Source organism: Sminthopsis crassicaudata, chromosome 2 (genome assembly GCF_048593235.1).
Source record: "Sminthopsis crassicaudata isolate SCR6 chromosome 2, ASM4859323v1, whole genome shotgun sequence".
NCBI lineage: Eukaryota > Metazoa > Chordata > Mammalia > Dasyuromorphia > Dasyuridae > Sminthopsis > Sminthopsis crassicaudata.
Window position 1 is genome coordinate 39,253,088 of NC_133618.1, and position 18,564 is coordinate 39,271,651.

Consider the following 18,564-nt stretch of genomic DNA (forward strand, 5'->3'; position numbering starts at 1 on the left):
TCACAGAGGGTATGGTTTGGGGACAAAGTACTACAAACCATTACCAAACAGTACTTTTAAACTGAGATTTCTTATTAATTAGATTAAAAATGACTTATTGGTGTTAGTTTGATGACATTCACAATAACTAAAATATCACTTGATTTTCCTCATAAAAAAAAAAACCTAATTGATTTCCATTCCAAGAGCTCTGCTCCTATTTGCTTCCCTTTAAATAAGAAGATGAAATAATGCAACTCCCAAATGAAGTCCACAAGTGCAGAAGACACCAAGAAAGGTCTATATCAATGGCAACAGCAGCTTTACCATGTCAAGAACTCCTTTTTCAAAGCAGGCACATTCAGGGTCATATTGTGAGGCTTAAAACTATTACTTTACATTTCAATTATCATAAACTATTATGAGAAAAACAAAATGTGGGGAAAGCTTTACAACTGATGACAATCTCTCAACTGCTCACATATTTACAGGGCAGATATACTCCCAATGTTCACAACACATTAAGCATTCTTTTAAAAGTATTCAAAGACTCTCATTGTTCTTATCCTGGAAGATTTAAGTAGAGAACCATATTCCTATAGTTCAAGAATGAATTCCAGTTTCAACATAGCTTTTATCGGATCACTTAATATTTCCTTCAAGTAAAAGACCCCAGAATGGGAATCACAATTTAGGTGAAAGAAGATGAAACACCAAGCATTTCTAGTACAAAAAGTTCTGCAATGCTTTTTGCAGAACATCTAACAAGAAAAGGGTGAATGTCTCCCTTTATAGCACCCATCTACTAAATAAAATTATTTTTAATCCACTAAAACAATGGTTCCTAAGGACTATCATTCATAGCAATCCAGACAGATAGAAAATGCTCTTACCTCTACGCAGTGTCTTAAGAAAAGCGTCAATCTGTTCCTGTCCAACCCCAAAAGCTCCCTTCTGCCCAAAAAGGAGATGGGAGAGGAGGAGGTGCAGGACCTCTATGGCAATATCTTGGAAGCCACCTTCTTGATTTCCACTGACGTCTGCGTCAATGTAAGAGCGCAGAAGATCTGGAAGTTTCTGTTTGACAAATTGGGCAGCTAAATAAAAGGAGAAATCAACAATAAGCCATTATTTCTGTTCTATTTTTAAAAAGACAAAACCCAAAACCCTAAGAATCCAATACTTCTCTACCTCTCAAAATCCCATCCTATATTTTTTTCTTGCCCCCAACTTTAACAAAGTCACATCAGACTAAAAAAGAACTAATTCAAAGGGCACCCTACTCTAAAGTAAAGCTACATTAAAATGCCCATAGTCAATCTGGGCCTGATCACTAATATCTTTAAAAAAAAAAAAAAGTTCCCCACCCTCCACACAGACACAAATATTGTAAGCTAAACTATGAAAAGGAAAAGGCAGGTTATTATGAAACTTGGTCACTATGCTGACTTTCAGTGCTTTAATTGTTTTCTTTTGAGACACCTGGATGGCACAATGGAGAGAGGATTGGGACCCGAGTCAGGCTGTGTGACCCTGGACAACTCACTCAATTTCCATTTACTCATCTGTAAAATAGGGATAACAATAGCAACTACCTTTCAGGATTATTGTGGTGATCAAATGAAATAATAATAATTATAAAGCACTTAGCACAGTGCCTGGCAAACATTGAGTACTATATGTATGTTAGGGACAGTTTACTGAAAGGTGGGGGTTAAGTGATAACTGGGATTGACTGATATAAAAAACAGAAGACATCAATTAAAAAATGTTCAAACTGTAATTAGAAGTCATAGTTGTGGGGATTTTTTGTTTTTGTTTTTTTTTAAAGTATACAGGCACCAAAATAAGTAATAGTCTATCAAGTTAAAAGAAAATTTCCAAAGTACCATGGCTCCAAGTAATTAGCAAGGACATGTGAAAATGTATTTATAAAATCTTGCCAGATTTGCCACAGCCTGGCTTCCTTTCAAAGTGCTGCTGCTAACAGCTAGGGTTATCACAAAGTGATCTGTGACAATTGGGTAACTAATTATTTCAGCATCCAATAGGCAACAAAGGTTACACAGGAAATAAAACACCTGATTTTCTGGGCCTATGTAAGTTCAATTTCACTTTGAAAGATTAGGAACAGAAGAACAAAAGGGCAATAATATCAAGGGAATTATTAATGGGAGAAAAATACAAAGGATGGTGGCCTACTGGTACTAGACTTAAAACTTTATTATAAAGCAGCAGTCACCAAAAATATTTGGTATTGGTGGATCAATGGAATCGGTCAAATACACATTACACAATAATCAATGATTATAGTCATCTATTATTTGATAACTCCAAAACTCCAGCTTCTAGGATAAGAATTCACTATTCCACAAAAGTTGTTGGGTAAACTGAAAAATAACATGTCAGAAACTGAGCAAAGACCTACATCTCAAACCCCACACCAAAATAAGGTACATGATTTGGGCATTAAGGGTGATATCATAAGCAAAGTAGGATTACAAGGGATGGTTTACCTATCAGATCTTTGGAGAAGGAAGGAAAAAAGAACTAGAGAACATTATAAAATACAAAATGGACCACTTTGATTACATTAAAGTTTTTGCAGAAAACAAAACCAACATTAAAGAGTGAAATTCTAAATTCACTAGGATTTTGAAGCATACTCAACTTACCAAAACCTCGTAGATCTGAGCTGGAAGAATTCAAGAGAGCAAGACCAAAAATGACCTGAAATAAGAAAATAATAACACTAAAGTAAAAACCCGTTATGATCATTTCAACTTAACTCACTTTCACTGTCCAAAATCACTTACCTCTTGAACCTTGCTTAACTTGAGAACTTTACTCAGCTGGGCAAATAAGTGGGGTGAAGGCTTTAGACTCTGAAATCAATAAAATTGTAAGACATGAATCATCTTAGTAAGTTTTCTTGATTTGGGTATCAGTGAAAATAAGCAAAACCATTCTACAGAGAGTCTGCCTACAACAAAACATACTAGAACCTATCACCCTCAATTTTCAATCAAAAACATTTCTCCTACAAAACTATGAGGAAGGCGATAAATATGGCCCAGGATCACAAACTTTAAAAGTGCCAGAGCCAGGTCTTCTGGCATTAAGTTTTAAAACCAAATTCCTCTTCTCTTTACAAGGTGGACTTTAGAGCATGATCCAAACTTGGTTGAAGTCTATTTTATCACATAAGCCACCCATAAGAGAGAGGCATGGTCACAATGCCAATATTAACTACAATAAGCATGAAAAGTGAATGTGGAATGTAGAAATAAGAAAACTGGGTTTGAATCCCCGGTCTTTTCAGTACTTGTTTGACTTTGAAAATACCACTTACATTGTCCAGGAATAAAACTTCCCAACCTACAAGATTAAAGGGTTGACCAGATGATCCCCCTAAGGTTTCTTTATGATCAAAATTCTAAGATGTTATACCACTTTGAGTTTAGGTAATATATATTATCTTTACTGACATCTCCTCTGAAAAACCTAATATCCAGTTCACAGAAAATTATAAGGAATACAAACCTTCTGATAGTGCAATGGATTATCAATGGCATAGGACAGCGTCGAGATAAAATTTGGCTTTGTAATCAATGATGCACACTCCTGAATCAGAAACTGAGTCTTTAAAAAAAAAAAAAAAATAATTATTATTTATTCAAACTGCTGAAGTTATTATTAAAATGCTTATATAAGCACCTGATCTTTTCACAATTTTTTAAAAATAAGAGTATATAAATCTATTAGAATACTTTCTCTTTGTTACTTAAACCAACTTTAGAAAAACAAACCTATAAAAACAACTAAATAAATGCAATCATCAATATTAGTCTTAAGCAGATGAACAAATACTTCTTTTAATACAGAAATGAGACAGATCTTTATAATTTAAATGCAATATTTACAGTACAAATGCCACTAAGTCCATGCAGTGATATCTGCATTAAACAAAAAGCTTTTTGCAACAACATCAATTTATTACTAAAGGTATAAATAGATTAGTTAGCAGAAGGTCTCTGATTTCAAGGAGGTTCCTCTCCTCCACAAGAGGAGCTACTACTTCCTAATTTTTGGTGGGCAGTAAAAGGGGAGGGAGATATACGTGGGGGAGTGTCCTAGCTCCCTTAGGATTATCCCACAGAATCAATTAGTACCTACTCCACTTTCAGGTTAAAAACATGATTTCCCTGAACTAGATTCGGGGCAAGTTCTGTACCCAAAGCAGAATCACTGTCTATTCTTCAGCCACTTATAACTATGAACTAAAATTACTTATCAATCTCCTCCCAGGTATTAAAAAGGATTAAAATCAAATGATTTAATTGATTTGTCACTGAATATTTTCTAAATATTCAAAATAAAAAGATTAGTTAAAAGAAATAGACACAATTTAATTATATGCAAAAAGTACCTGATGAAAATCTTTGCCGCTACTTTTACCATCGCCACTGAAATCCACATGAGAAAATAGGCAGCGTAATAAATGCCTATCTGCCTCCGGGCCGTGTCGATTCACAATCTGAAAAAACCAATGAATATGTCTTTTTTCAGAACAGGAAAAGGAATATATATATATATTATGTATATATACACACATATATATTTGTTTAAAAACCCAAGTCACAAACAAATCTCAATCCACAATGAATACCCAATTATAAAAGAAGCTGAAATGCAGAGCATATTGACTTTATAAATAATTAAATATGTATTTAAAGCATTAAGTCATCAGGGACAAAAGAGGAAAAAGCTAATTAGTACCCAATCTTAAAATCACTCTAAAACAACAGGTATAGCACAATTACTCTTAACTTTAAGCCAGCAACATTTCACATGAGTCATGTTTAAATAATGTCATAATTTTTCTAAACTTGGTTAAATTAAACTTGTTTCTAACCCTATAAACTGTCCTAGCTTTTTAAACTTGTCTACCTCAAAAAAGGCAGCTAGGCAGTACAGTGGCTAAAATCTTAGGCCTGGAATAGGAAGGCTTGAGCACACTACCAGCCTCAGATACTTATTAGCTGTGTGACCCTGGACAACTCAGTTAACTCCAGTTACCTAGGTTTCCTCATTATAAAATGAGCTGGAGAAGGAAATGGCAAACCACTCCAGTATTTTTGCAAACAAAAAACAACAACAACAACAAAAAAAAAAACCTCAAATGAATCCCGAAGAGTCGGCACAATTGAAAAGTGATCAACAAACCTCAAAAAAGAAGCTACTGGTCCAAATATAGTAGTTTTGAATGAATTAAATGAATTTTAAAAATTAAAAGGCATTTGATCATTCACTACGTGCCAAGTACTAAGCTTAGCACTTGGGGATACAAAGAGAAAAATTAAAATAGTTCCCATTCAAGCAGCTCATACTCTAAAGCGAAAGAGATCACAAATAACAGGAAGTTTGACTTCAGGGCCTTAAGAGGCAAATGCCAAGGCATTTGTGTCATTGAACACATAGATGTGTCATTGACACATAAACAAAAGTTGTATTTGTGAATCAGATGACTATGCACCAAGGGTCTGAACACGATGGAAAAGAGACATGGAAGATGGTAAAACCTTAAGAATATCAAATGATCCTCCATCCCACAAGAAGGAAAAAAGTTGATTGCTACCTCACCTCAGCAATTTTAGCAGAAAAAAAGGCCTAACAGTCTTTGAGCAGCTGCTTTTTGATTTTTTTTTGGGGGGGGGGGGAGGGAGGGGAGAAAGGGGAGTAAAGGAGTGGAAGTAGGGGAAAGAGAAGGCAAAGGATAAAGGGTATCTCTAGTATCACTAGAAGTTTTCAGCTTTTCTAATCCAAGTTCAGAGGAATCTTACATTAGACTTTACTATTCAGAAAGCTCCCAAATCAACTAGTATCCAGGATCAGGTTTGGAGATAACAAGAGACTTATCTATTCCAAGAACTTGGATTGTAAGGAGAGTAAAGTCAAGAGGAAAGTACTGATTATCAACTAACAGCATAAGCTGCAGCATGCAGGCAAATTAGTGGCCATTCCCCCCAAGCCACTTTGATAAGATTGCTAATCTTTACACTATATTTACCCTAACATAAAATGACTGTCTTATTTTAGTCTTCCCTCCCAAGAAATCTAGCCTAATATTCAATGACACATATTCAACATACAAGAAATATTTCGTGTTTCATATATTCCTAAGTTTCACAATTTATCAACTAGAACCAAATTATAGTATAAATAACCTAGCAAATCTTTAAATCAATTCTAGAATCCCATTCTCCAAAGTCAAAAAGACATTAAAAGAATGTTGAAGTACACTTATTTTTCTTGTCTTCAAAATCAAGGAAAATGATCTTGATAAGAGAAGAAAGCACGCAACTTTCCCCTTCTAAAAACCAATTTATATTAATTACTCCTAAGTTTTAAGTAAACATGCCTAACTTTCATTATAGAAAATGTGGTACAATACAAAACTGAATTCTATGGCTCTGTAAAATATGGGAGACAAAAATGCAAGTTCAACAAGTAAAGTCTGCACTACTCTATTAAGTTGTAAGGGGGCCTATAACAAATGTTCCTGGATCACTTCATTTTCTCAGAAAAGTGAGACATTTTCCTGAACTCAAACCTGGCCTTAAGACACTTCCTAGATTGCGTGACCCTAGGCAAACCACTTCAGTATGTTTTGCCAAGAAAACCCCAAATGGGGTCACAAAGAGAGGGCTAAAAAACCCGAAACACACACACACACACACACACACACACACACACACACACACACACACACACACACACACACCTCTCTCTCTCTCTCTCTCTCTCTCTCTCTCTCTCTCTCTCTCTCTCTCTCTCTCTCTCTCTCTCTCTCTCTCTCTCTCTCTCTCATCCTGATGCCAAAGTAAATTTTCTAAAACTCAGAGGTGACTGCATCATCCTCTGCCCAGTAAGGTCGAGTGGCTCCCTATTCTATTCTCTCTCACCAGGATCAAATATCATATCATATGTCTGTCACCTGGCCTCCTTCCTTTCCTTCTACCTTAGAGCTCTACACGGACTCAAGTGCTTGATGCCCCAGCTTGCACTTCTTTCCAACTCCATTTGCCTTTGTACCTGGCTGACCCTCGTTTCCTCCACCACTTCACAGTCCCCCATCTTCCTAGAGGCTTTCCCAGTGCCATCCCCTTCTGCCTTCTTGGGATCCCCCAGGACTTAGCGTAGTAGCTGTGGCATAATCAGTACTTATTAAATGTTTGTTCACAATTCCTTCATTCATCATCCAAATACAGTACAACTGGCTTATAAACAAGTTACATATATAGCTACTCTTAACAAATGAATTTAGGAGATCTACACAAAGCTACAAAAAGGTGAGTTAAAAGTCAATGATTATAATCAATTTGAGTACAAGTCACTGTTGTTCATATTTTCTAACAAGTATTTTCTTATTGTGATAACTTAAAAACAATTGCTGGGGTGAATAAAAATGTAAAAACAATTATACCTTGAAAAAAAGCAATGTGAGGATTTGTTAAGATATGTTGGTGTTAACAAGATATCATCATGGAAAAGAAAATTTAATTTTCAATGTTACTAAATGTGATAATATTTTCAAGTTAACTTTGGTTAAGTTTTGAAAATAAGTTACAACAAATCATATACTATTTCTTCCTAATTTCCTGGCATTTCCAAAGTCAATTCTTAATATTAAACTGAAATATTTGGATATCTATTTCATGGTAGGTAGAGAACTGGTTTCACCACCAGAAAAAACTCTTCAAACATACACTGTCTTGTGGCATGCTGGATAAGTCACTTTAAACTCAGTACCCTAGGTCAGTGGTATCAAAATCAAATGAAAACAAGTTAATTCCATAGTTAAGATACCTATGGACAAGTATTAACTTGGAAAACCTCATATTAATATTTTATAGTATTTTTATTTTGCTAAATATTTCTCCCTAATTAATATTCATCAATTTATACTGTTGCAGAGGATTGCTAAACCTGGGCAGTACTTTATATTAATAAAATGACAGGTCCAATCCCTATATACAATCAGCAAATCGGCCCTAACCTGAAAATTACCATCCAATAAATGCTTATCAAAAAATTTTGAAAATCTTAGAAAGTAAACTGGTCAAAGTCCCTTAAATACTTTGATTCATCTGAGATTATGGGGTGATAATTCAATTTATTAAAATGTACCTATGAAATGAACTGATGCAACCATTCTGAAGAACAATTTGGAACTATGCCCAAAGGGCTATAAAATTCTGCATACCCTTAGACGCACCAATATATCTCTGATAGGTGTATCCTAAAGGGAAAAAAGAAACAGGACCTAGTTGTAACCAAATATTTAATGGCAGCTCTTTTTGTGATGACAAAAGAACTGGAAATCAACTGGGGAAAAGGCTGAAAAAGTTGTGGTATATGACTGTAATGGAATATTATTGTACTATAACAGGATCCTTTCAGAAAAATCTAGGAAGACTTACATGAACTGATGCGAAGTGAGCAAAGCCAGGATGTAATTGTACCCAGTAACAGAAATTTAGTATGATGAACTGTGGATGGTTGATTTATTCTCAATAATACAATGATCTAAGACAATTCCAAAGAACTTGTCTCCAGAGAAAGAACTGATAGAGGCTGAATGAAAAAATACTTTTCATTTTGTTTTTTCCTTTTTTTGTTTTGGAGAAGGGTATTTTCTTTCACAACATGACTAATATGGAAATGTGTTTTGCATGCCTGCACATGTATAACAAATTGCTTGCCATCTCAAGGAGGGAGGAAGGAAGGAGAAAATGGAACTCAACATTTTAAAAATCATTTTTACATGTGAAGGGAGGGAGAGATATTTAAACTAACCATGTGATAATCAGTTTTTACATGTAGTTAAGAAAAAAATGAATATTTTTTAAAAAAGTGGACTGGTTCATTCTAAAATTAGAAACAAATTGCAAACTTTAGGTACTTCCTAATACTCTGAATAGTAAGATCATTAAATATATATAATTTTTACTGCAAAACTGGGGGTGGTTCTTAGAGAGCACACTTCAATGACTAGATTCCCAAATAGGAACCTCTCCAAATGGAGGGGAAATGTTGCAACATGATCTAATAACAGGTTATAAAATGGTTAAATAAAGTTACCCAAGACAGGGGCAACTAGAAGGCATGGTAGATAGAGCACTAGTCTAGAGTTAGGAAGACCTGAGTTCAAATTCAACCTCAGACATTTGATACTAGCTATGTGACCCTGAGCAAGTCACTTAACCCCAAATGAGGAGGAGGAGGCAGAGCAAAACATGCTTCAATGGCCATAGAAAATTAACTTGTTTAAACATCAATAAAACTTTGTAAGTTATATAATCAAGGCTAACCTTAGGGAAAATGGACTTGTTAAAATATGCTAAATCTCAAGTATGCTAAAAATAGTTTTATGATGAAAAATTAGAGAACGTGTCAAAAATGTATTTAACTCTATGCCAAACACAAAATGTCAGTTTTGGATGAAGAGGACCTTCATTATTAACTTCATGCAAGACACTTGACCTTTTCTGAGCCTATTTCCTCCTCTGTATAATACAGAAAAGCTGAACAAGACCTCTAAGATTCCTTTCCACTTCCCTTCTCAATGAAAGGGTTACAGATTTACAATCAAAAAGAGTTCAGAAGCCCCCTGATTTTTCAGATGAAGAAATTGGGACTTAGAGGTCTCTTACTCAAGGTAATACAATTAATGAGCATCAGAGATGGGATTTGGATCCAGGTCTATTGTCTACATACATTCAATGCTCTTCTTCCTATATTAAGCTTCCTCTGCAATCTGTGGCAATTATGAGCAAAGACAGAACCCACACACACACACACACCCCTCTTCTTTCCTCCCCCCCCCGGGGAAAATATCAAACTTTTAAAGTCTTAGTTCCAGAGGTACAAAAGGAAGCATCTGAACATCCCTTTCTAACTCCAGCTCCATTATCCTACCATGTTTGAGGATTATACTGCATTGGCATAGCCTTTGCAAACCTAGTCACTTCTAAAGCATCAGGGAAAGATTTATTTCACTAAAGTCCTTCAGTGAATCCATGTATTATTATTATCATCCCTAATAAAATGAACTAAAGTTTCTCACATTTTAGTATATTCTTCATCATAAGCAAATAATACAGGCAACATTAGAATATGGATACATTCTTCTACTAATAGCCATTCACTTTACCTATAGTAATATAAAGCATTCCTTATCAACTTCATTTCCCTACAAGTTGGCAATTTGATTTTTAACTGCTACAAGTGCAGTGTTTAACATGATATATGCTTCCAAGTCTTCCACCAACCCTAGATATACCAAGTAAAATAATCTGATTAAGAAAATTGGAGGTCTACTTAATCACTTAAACCACCAGTCTTAATAGAAAAATAACAATCTCATTCATCCTTAACTCCTTTCTTCCTACCATCCTCAAGGGACACCAAAATCTATTATACATTTTAGGATGTCATGTATAAGCTACAAGTTTATGGGTAAAGTTAGCCAACAGACCACAAAGCCTTTTCAGATTTATTTTCTAAATAAGTGCCAAAAATTATACACAGATCTTTACTGGACAATTATCTGACAATAAAGTTAACTGTTATCTCTTTTTATGCTTTCACCACAAGATGACAGGTAAAATGCCATCTTGGGATCACTCTGACCCATTCCACAATAAAATTCCAAGGCAAGAAAAATCAAGAATGACAAGACACTTTCTTTTTCATTGAATGAATATGTGAATGAATGAAAGAAGAAACAATTATTAAATGATTATTATGCGTCAAGCTCTATATTAAATACTGAGAATAATTTAACCCCAAGGAGCTTATATTCTAACAGTGGAAAAGAACACATACAGAGAGGAAGTAGGGACCAGGAGGTGGTGTTTTTTAGTTAATAAACATTTAATAATCACCTGCTATGTGCCAGATATCATGGTAAGTGTTGGGGATGCAAAGAAAGGCAGAAAGTGCCTATTGTCAAGTTCACAATCTAATAGGGGAAATAACACAAAAACAACTAAATGCAAACAAGCTATTTACAGGACAAATTAGAGATAATCAAGAATGCGAAGGCACTAACATGAAGGAAGATTAGGAAAAATTCCTCAAAAAAGTTGGATTTTTAGAAGCTAGGAAATAGAGATAAAGAGGGAGAGAATATCAGTCAATGGAAGATGGCTAGTGAAAATGTCCATTAATAAGGAGATGAGTATGCTGCTCAAATAATAGCAAGGAGACCAGTGTCACTAGATTGTAGAATGTGTGGGTGTTGAGAAGTAAAAGGAAGAAGATTAAGAAAGGGTTTTGAATGGCAGAGTATATTATATTTGATCCTGGGGCAATGGAGAGCCAGTCACTAGAGTTCAAAGGTTGTGACATGATCAAATATGCACATCAAGAATATCACTGATGGCTGAGTACAGGATGAACTGGCGTGGAGAAACCTACTCCAGCTACTATAATAATCCAAATGTGAGGTGAACAAGGCCTGCACCAAAATGGGGGTACTGTCAGAGGAGAGAATAGGACATGTGAGAGAAATGCTGGGAAGCCTTTTTTGTGGTGGTAAGGAACTGGCAATAAAGTGGTTGCCCATCAATTGGGGAATAGCTGAATAAGTTATGGTGTATGCATATAAGGGATTATTATTGTTTTATAAGAAATGATGAGCAGCAAAAAGTTATCAAACTGTGCAATTTGATCCAGCAGTGTTTCTACTAGACTTATTTCCCAAAGAGATCTTAAAGGAGGGAAAGGGACCCACATATGTAAAAATGTTTGTGGCAGCCCTTTTTGTAGAGGTAAGACACTGGAAACTGAGTGGATGTCCATCAATTGGAGACTGGCTGAATAAATTATGGTATACGAATGTTATGGAATATTATTGTTCTGTAAGAAATGATCAGTAGGATGATTTCAGACAGACCTGAAGAGACTTACATGAACTGATACTAAATGAAATGAGCAGAACCAGGAGATCATTGTACACGGCAACAAGAAGATTATACGATGATCAATTCTGATGGATGAGGCTCTCTTCAACAATGAGATGACTCAGGCCCGTTCCAATTGTTCAATAATGAAGAGAGCCCTTTACACTTAGAGAGAGGACCATGGGAACTGAATGTGGTTTACAGCATAGCATTCTCACTCTTTTGGTTATATGCTTGCATTTTATTTTACTTCACTTATTCTTTTTCCCCCACTGGTTTGATTTGATTTTTCTTGTGCAGCACAATAATTGTATAAATATGTATGCATATATTGGATTTAACATATTTCTACCATGCTTAACATATATTGGACTACTTGCCATCTAGGGGAAAGTGTGGGAGAAGGGGGAAAAATTGGAACACAAGGTTTTTTGCAAGGGCTAATGTTGAAGAATTGTCCACACATATATTTTAAAAAATAAAAAGCTTTAATAAAAAAAGGAAAGAAATATTGAGCAGGCTGATTTCAGAAAGGTCTGGAGAGACTTACATAAACTGATGGTGAGTGAAATGAGCAGAACAGAAGATCATTGTACTGGCAACAAGAAGATTATGTGATGATTGACTGTGATGGATTTGGTTCTTCTAAATAATGAGATTGATTCAAGACAATTCCATAGATTTGGGATGGAAAATGCCATCCATATCCAGAGATGAGAGAGAACTGGGGAGATTGAATGTCAATCAAAGCATAGTATTTTCACTTAGTTTTTCTTTCTTGTTTTTTATTTCTCTTTTGATCTGATTTTTCTTGCACAACATGACAAATAAGGAAATATATTTAAAAGAATTGCAGAGGTACTATTTCAAAAAGGCCTAGAGAGACTTGCATGAATTGATCTTAAGTGAGTAGAACCAAGAGAACACTCACTGTACACCGCAACAGATTATGCAATTATCAATTCTTATGGATTTGGCTTTTTTCAACAATGAGGTGATTTAGGCCAATTCCAATGGTCTTGTGATTTAAAAAAAAAAAAAAAAGCCAGAGAGAGGACTGTTGGGACTGAGTGTGGATTACAACAGTCATTTTTACTTTTTATGTCATTTGCTTGCTTTTTGCTTGCTTTTTCTTTTTTCCCCCCTTTTTGATCTGATTTTTCTTGTGCAGCATAGTAATTATGAAAATATATATAGAAGAACTGCACATGTTTAATATATATTGGATTACTTGCTGTCAAGGGGAGAGGGGAAGGGGAAAGGAGGAAGAAAAAATCTGGAACACAAGATTTTGCAAGGGTGAATGCTGAAAACTATCTTTGCATGTATTTGAAAAAATAAAAACTATTATTAAAATTTTTTTTCAAAAAAAAAAAAAAAAGATGCTTGGCAACATACTGAATATGGGAATAGAAACAGAGGAGAATGAAGGATGACACAGGTTGTAAGCCTGGGTGACTGGAAGGATGGTGGTTTTCAACAGTCTGAAGAAGTTAAGAAAAAGGAATAGTTTTCAAGAAAAGCTAATAAACTCAATTCTGGACAAGTACGTCAGAGGGAATTATGTCTTGTTAGTTCTGCCTAGTGTTTGTCTCCCTCTCTTGGTTCTTTTTGAAATAAAATACCCTTTTAAGGCTAGCAAAGCATTTTTCTTCAAACAACCCTGCTAGGTTGAGTAGTACTGATCTATTTTATGAATGAGGAAAATAGACTAGAGAAATTAAAAAATGCTGACAGCATGATCCACACCATTTACTTTCTGTGCAATGACTGGCCTCAGGGGTATCCAGCAGTAGTTGGGAAAGAGCTGCTTTACCAGAAACAGACAAAAAGTCACAATAACTGTCATCAAGCCATGTACTTGAACTTTCACTGACAGCCATCCTACCTCCACGCTCAATGACTCTTCCCAGCTCTGAGAAGATGGTAGAAGACACTCAAGAACAAAGCCTAGGAAAAGTTAGAAGCACTAAAACTCAAAACAAATAGAGCCTTTAGAAGGAAGCTAAGGACAGTGAACACGTTTTAAAATCTGTCTTGTTCAGAGCAGAAAGGGTATTTAAAATAGATGAGAGTAAAAGTACAAGTGCTTAAATACTCAACCCTTACTCTGGTCTGGGAAGAATCCAACAAAAGTGGCTCATTAGCCAATAACCTTTAAGACCATCATGAATCCATGACAAAATTCTAGCACATAAAAAAGGGATAGTTAGTGAAAATCTACAAATGAAAGAAAAGATTGCAGAGTCAAGAAAAAGTTATACCAAATTAATTTCATCTTCTTTTTTGATAAGTTACCTGACTGGTAAATCAAATAGGTTTAGAACTGGAAGGAAGCTCAAAGAGGTCATTTAGTTCAACACCCTCATTTTACAGACAAGGAAACTGAGCTACAGAAAGATAAAGACTTGCTCAATGTCACAACTAATAGTCAGGAAAACCAGTATACATGAACTCTGTAGCTCCAGCCATCTTTCTGTTATAACATGCTGAACTGCTTAGATTCTAGCAAAGTATTTGACAAAGTCTCTCATCCATTCTTCAGGACTAGTAGTAAAAATAGATAACAATACTTGTTTATGATTATTAAATAACAGGTCAGTATCAACTTAAATAAAAGCTTCTCAAAATCAGAGGGCACTAGAAGGGATGATTCACTTCTATAATTCTATGATTTTTTGCAAAAGTACTTTTCTTATTAATTATGTGAGGTAAGAAATACATCAAATATTAATAACCTTTTATAAGCGCTGAAATTTAAATAATTTGTTCGTGATCACATAAGCATTCTAAGAAATAACAAGCTCAGGATTTGAATCTAGATCCTCTCACTACAAAACTAGTGTTCTATCCCCTATATCATGTACAATGACAGAAATAGGAAAATTTATGCTAGAATTAAAATACTGACCTGAATAAAATTTAACAGAAATAAACAAATCCTTACATTTGCATTAAAAATAAATAAATAAATTTCACAAGAACAAAATGGAGGTGGTCTACTAGATATCAGCTCATCTGAAAAACACCTATGGTGCTGCTCAAAATGAACCAACTTGTATAATACAATAGCCAAAAACCCCAAATACTGTCTTCATCTACATGGAGAGACCCATAAGATACAAAATTAAGAAGAGCCACATATCACCAGTCAGACTATATGTTAGGAAGGCTATCATTAAACCAGAGATATTGAGAAGAAACCCCCTAAAAATGGTAAAGTGCCTTGTGATCATACACAAACTATCAAGATTTACTGAAAGGTCTGTGAATATTGAAGAAAACTCCTGAGAGATGTGAAAGCAATTGTGAAGTACTTCAAGAACAAGAATTAGAGCTGTGTTCAAAAGCAGAAGGGTCACCAAGGGGTGGGGGTTCTCTTTCCTTGGCTAAGGTACGAAGGGAATTCTTTTCATATACATGGGTTGAGCTAGTACTAGTATGTTTGGCCAGAGAGCTAAATCAGGAACAATAAATGAGTTGCAAAGAGATAGATTTAGATTTAATTTTTAAAAAATTCCTAACAATTAGAATAGTTCCCAAAACAAGAGCTGCATGCAGACATAAACACACAGAGTTTTGCAGCAAAGGTTAAATGTCACTCATCTGCTAAGATGTCTATAGAGACAATGCTTATTCAAGTATAGGTTGGACTAAATGATCCTTCCAGCTTTGCAATATTATGATTCTATGAAATCTGAGTTCATGCCCTAAGTATTTCAATAGGCTCTAAAGGTATCACTGTATTATAGGACAGTTTAATTATAAATACATATCATGAAAACTCCAAATCATGTAACCCAAAAGATGAAGAAAAATTAGCCAGCATACAATGAACATTTAAATTAAGGAAGATTTCCAACAAAAGTATTTTGGCACTCAAAGAATGCTTCATTTGTCACTTACATGGAATAACCTCATCCCCTAATACTACATTTACGCAGGATCAAGAAACTATAGGTATAATCTGCTCAGCTACCACAACAAAAATTTACCTTCAAAAAGAACATGTTAAAAACACTTTCATTAGGGGAACTATGAAAGCTTGATTCAGAGAAAATGCCACCAACCAAAATGAACTCTTAAAGCTAGCCATATTATCAAAATTTACAACTCACTTCACCTTTATCTGCTACATTCATAAGGTTTAAAAAATAGGATGTTCATACAAATGTCACCTAAGTGTAATTTATCCTGTGATTAAATGCAGTTCTAATTTTGTATTACATACAGTTATAGTTGACTAATACTAATTTTAAGAACTAATATAGGGGCAGCTAGATGGCACAGTGGATTGAGCACTGGCCCTGAAGTCAGGAAGACCTGAGTTCAAATCTGGTCTCAGACAATACTTCCTAGCTGTGTGACCATGGGCAAGGCACTTAATGCCAATTGCCTGAGGAAACAACAACAACAAAAGAACTTTTAGCTAGAAAGAACTCATCACATACTACCAAACAACAAAATAATTCTGGCAGCCAAAATAACTATCAAACTTCAAAAGTTCTTATACTTTTATCTATTAATAATTACATAACAAATATAAAATATAAACTGTCATTTCAGGATTTTTAAGTGAAGAATAAGGCAAATTCAAAAGTCTTTAATTAGAAAACAAGTTTTAGAAGATTTGTACCTTCTATCTTAGAATATGGAGAGAACACCCCTAAAACAATTTATGATTTAACAAATACTAACAAATACCAATAAACTAACATTAAAATTACAAGGCTGTTCCTCAAAACCAAAAGGAGATTCAATCACTGAATTCTCAGACAATCTGAATTATAAGCAAACTAGGAAAAAAAGTTAGCAGTGCTACCCTATAATACATTAAGGTAAGCAGCTTTCCCCTCATTTATCAGATGGCATACTTTCTTGCAGATTTACTCACATGCTGTATTTCCTGCTGGCTGGCTCGGTAGTTTTTCTTGGTTAAATTGTCCACCAGGTAGCTGATTTGAGACAAGGCCAGCGAGAGCGAGTCAAGATTCATTGCTGGTTGGGGCGGAAGCAGGCGGCCGAGCCCGGCGCAAAATCACCATTATTCCCCTTTAGTCACCTCAGAGACAGGTTAATTCTTTCTTGTAATTAGCCTATATCTGATTTCTGTAGAATTTTTTCAGTTCTTCTTTACCAAGGATCTTATTCTGTTCTGAAACATGGCACCTGAAAGAGATTCAAAATTCCAAATGACATTAATTTTTTAGAAATAAGCCCACAAAAAAATTTTTTTTAAGAAATTTAAGAGTATCCTTTACTTCTAAGACCATTCTTTCAAAAGTAAGCTACCAAGCTCTTTCTCCAGCCCCATTCCCAGTTCTAGCCACTCAAATTGCGGCTCTCAAACTGCTCTTCCTTAAGAATATGTCAATCTACTACCATCCCTTTCACCTATACAGCGCTTTCATATATCAAGGAATCACACTCTTAAAATTTAAGCTCTATAAGTATAAAAATTTATTTTCCTTTATATTAGTTTCCTCATCACATGTACTGTGTTTGGCACTTAGATGCTATTTAAATTCATACATCTAGATGAAAGATACAAAGATGGGTTAGATGCAAGGAAAGAAAATAGAAATGAGTTAGCTTTTCTTTTCAAATCTTAGCAAAGAAGATTCACTATTAAAATTTCTACAGTCTGGTTTTACTAGCATTAAGTGCTTTGGACTTAAGAGACATAAGCAATATGAAATACCATAAAATAATGGTAATTACTCCAGTGTTCTATCAATATCCTACCACTCATCAAGATTATTGCTTTTCATTATGTTAACATGTTAACTCATTATTGTTAAAATTCACAGATAAAGAGAAAAATATTCCAATTTGCCAGAGGTTAAATATATATATATATAAAACACACACATATATACATATATAGAGATCCATTTATTTCACTTTTTCTTAATCCTTTTTTCAAATTTGCAAAATTAATAGCTTGCAAAGCTAAAGAATACAATTTAATTAACTTTGCTACCCAGAAAGTCAGATAGTTCTGATAGTAGTTTCATTTAAAGTTGTACATAGGACAATAAAATACCTATTTGAAAAGCAAGGTATGACCATCAGAATCACATTCCTTCTAATTGTGTAGAAGCTATTCAGTAGAACAGAGCACAACAGCTAAAATGAAAGGAAGCTTATCAGTTTACTTCCAGACACCTGACACAAACCCAAACTGCATCATACACTACAAGAATTCACTAGCCCCTCATTCCTTCTGCTTCCTCAGTATGGGACATGTCTTTATTACTTTTGTTTTGCATGATACTTTGCACAATTAGCTCAAAGACAAAAATGATAGAATCCAGTTTTAATGACTTTAATGGGGACAGGCTCATCAATGTCAACTCAGAAGTGCAATGAAGCAGAGCAGAGAACTTAGCTTTAGACCTAGGTCTGTCACTATCAGTTTCACCTTGGACAAGTCACTTAAACACTGAACAAGGCCTCAGTTTCCTTAACTGTAAAATGAGGAGTTGGAAGTAGAAGATTACTTTAAAAAAAAAAAAAAATCCCTTCAAACTAATTCTAAAGAATCCCCAAGCTTCATAATAGAAGCCTATTGCTGGATTAGAAAGAGTACATTGTTCAGAGGACACAAAGCAAA

General features: G+C 34.8%; 1 protein-coding gene across 9 annotated transcripts in view; it reads right to left on the reverse strand.

Annotated features, from left to right (window-relative positions):
- CNOT1 (CCR4-NOT transcription complex subunit 1) overlaps positions 1–18,564 on the reverse strand; it is a 95,037-nt gene that overhangs the window by 61,407 nt on the left and 15,066 nt on the right. For all 9 annotated transcript variants that reach the window (XM_074285912.1, XM_074285913.1, XM_074285908.1 and 6 more), the window contains exons 2-7: positions 16,843–17,117; positions 4,409–4,516; positions 3,523–3,621; positions 2,796–2,864; positions 2,655–2,709; positions 873–1,076 (exon numbers count right to left, since the gene is read on the reverse strand). In XM_074285912.1, the coding sequence (XP_074142013.1) occupies positions 873–1,076; positions 2,655–2,709; positions 2,796–2,864; positions 3,523–3,621; positions 4,409–4,516; positions 16,843–16,944 (637 nt within the window). In that variant the 5' untranslated portion in view covers positions 16,945–17,117. The remainder of the gene's footprint in view (positions 1–872; positions 1,077–2,654; positions 2,710–2,795; positions 2,865–3,522; positions 3,622–4,408; positions 4,517–16,842; positions 17,118–18,564) is intronic.